The sequence below is a fragment of the Sinocyclocheilus rhinocerous genome, unplaced genomic scaffold (assembly GCF_001515625.1).
Source record: "Sinocyclocheilus rhinocerous isolate Xijiao unplaced genomic scaffold, SAMN03320098_v1.1 scaffold1093, whole genome shotgun sequence".
NCBI classification, from domain to species: domain Eukaryota; kingdom Metazoa; phylum Chordata; class Actinopteri; order Cypriniformes; family Cyprinidae; genus Sinocyclocheilus; species Sinocyclocheilus rhinocerous.
Window position 1 is genome coordinate 891581 of NW_015626381.1, and position 2508 is coordinate 894088.

At 30.1% G+C, this 2508-nt stretch overlaps 1 protein-coding gene across 1 annotated transcript in view; it reads left to right on the forward strand.

The window, feature by feature from the left end:
* LOC107712961 (TM2 domain-containing protein 3-like) overlaps positions 1-2508 on the forward strand; it is an 11753-nt gene that overhangs the window by 3974 nt on the left and 5271 nt on the right. Inside the window, exon 4 of the mRNA XM_016518361.1 lies at positions 2274-2448. Within this exon, the coding sequence (XP_016373847.1) occupies positions 2274-2448 (175 nt within the window). The remainder of the gene's footprint in view (positions 1-2273; positions 2449-2508) is intronic.

The following is a 2508-nucleotide window of genomic DNA, read 5'->3' on the forward strand; positions in this document are numbered from 1 at the left end:
GGTTAAATGTACTAGCACATCGGCTTTTATGCTTGCCGCAAGATTAATGTAAACACAGCCCACTGTGAACACTCTTGTAATTCTCTTCAACCTTTTCCGAACTTTATGAATGATTATTTTAGGTTCAAATGGTGCGGACGCAAGCAGAATACGGCTGTTTCTGAAGCACGCAGCGCCATCTGCTGTTAAAAACTAAGCTCAGAATCGATTCAAGAGAGAATCACGATGCATTCCGAAAATCTCAGAATCGATGCAGAATCATTTCTCGATTCGCGATGCATCGATTTATTTTCGCAGCCCTATTAATTCCTCTGTGTGCGTTCATAGAGTACAGTACAGTTCTAGGGCCCTATGAAATCCATTAGATTTTTTCCCAAATTCCGTTTTATTTTTATTCCAGGTTTTTTAATAAAATTTTTACAGACTTATAAAATGTATTACCTCAGTTACAAAATGAGAAGAGGACAAGCAAAAAACAAAAATCGACACAACAACAAAAAAAATAAAATAAAGTAAATCCGTTTTTTTTCCATTTAAATTTTTCTGGATTCCGTTTTTTCCTTTTTAAATGGTTAAATTAAATTTTATTAATCGAAAAGCATGTCTAATTGATTACAATCAAGTTCACATCAATTTATTAAAAGTTTTACAAAAATGGCATGTTTAGTGCCCTATGAAATTTTATTTATTTTTTTTCTCACCATGTTTTATTGTTACCCAATTCTGTTTTAACATGTCTAATTATTTAAATGCATAAAAACAACTTAATTTATTCAAACTGATTCTTACAATCGCCTTATTAATTTTTAACAACGCCCCTTAGCTGTAAACCACGGCTTCTTGGGGCTTATTGCTTTATTATTTATTTATTTTTTATTTTTTGCAAACAACAGGGATTTACTATTAAACGTAAAACATGGAAGAAATGTTTTGTGACTATTCCTTAAATAATGTTTTCATAATTTTAGTAGTACGTTCTACTGAACAATAGTAGGCTAATATATTTATGGCATGTTTCTATCCACCTATTTTTATGTGCATTTTGGAATATTGCATAAAAAAACGGATGGAAACGCCAAGATGCGCATAAATTCTAAAAATGCGCATAAAAAAACTTTTTATCCGATAAGAAAAAATGAGCATAAACTATGATGGAAACGCATTTCTATTTCATAATTATTTATATATTAACTGAAAAAGGTGCAGACTGAAAACTGAGCTTATTTCAATGACCCTTCGTTATAATAAACATCACTTAATTACTCTATACGAAACATACAAAGATAAAACAATTACTTCAAAGACCTTTATACTGTACGTTACTGAAAATGACTCATTTTCATAAATTAATACAATTTCAGTGATATTTTAGTATTGTCATTTTGTTTTATATTTTCTACTTTTATGTTCATTTTAATTAGTTTTAGTGATTTTGTTGTTGTTTTTGTCATTTTCATTAGTTTTTGTTGTTTTTAAATGTCTGTATGTTTTATATTAATCATTTTATTTGTTATTTTAGTACTTAATAATTAATTAATAATTATAATAATTTAGTATATAAAGGTAAACTAAACTAAAATGAGAAATGCTGCCTTGTAGCTTAAATAAAGTAAGTTTAAGTTTTATGCTTTTTATTTCAATTAATATTTATTTCAAGTAATGGTAAGTTTTGTATGGTTTTAGTTTTATTTAACAATAATAACCTTGAATTGCAGTAAATATTCAATATACTTTTCTGTTGTTTTTAAATATGTATATGTAGTTTGTAGTTATTTTGGTACATTAAAATAAACTAAATGAAAATGAGAAATGTTGCCATGGCAACTAACTGAAATAAATATATAAATATATTGTTAACATTTATTTTATTTCAAGTAATGATTTTTTTTTTTTTTTTAGTTTGAGTTAACTATAATAACCCTAAACTACATCAAGTATTCAGTATACAAATGAGTTACATATTTATTTATTTATTGCCTTATTTTTAAACATTTATTTTTCAATTTGCAAAATGAACTACACATTCTGAATTCCTCACCACAGTTATTCTACACTTTCACTCTTTTGATGGATATCTGTTATTTATATTTGTTATTTTATATTATCTGTGCAATTATGAAATCAACAAGATCACCACATTTCAAAGCACTTTGATTTGATAAATAGTCTGTTGGCTGTTTCATAATAAGAAATGAAAATAAAGAGCTCAGATGCTTGATGCATTAGTCAGGAAATCATGTTTTCCAGTCTGTTGTTCTCTGTGTGTGTTTCAGAGCGAGCAGAGTCGGCCGCAGCAGAACTTCACGCTGACGCTGGACTGTCGCTTCTGTTGGCAGCTGGATCCGTCACAGTACCGCTGCTCGAACTCCACCGGCTGCATGACGGTGTCCTGTCCACGCAGACTCTATAACGCCAGCTGTGAAGCTCTGGAGCATGTGCACTGCCTCGGTACACACACACACACTCACTCTCACACACACACACACACACACACACACACACACACAC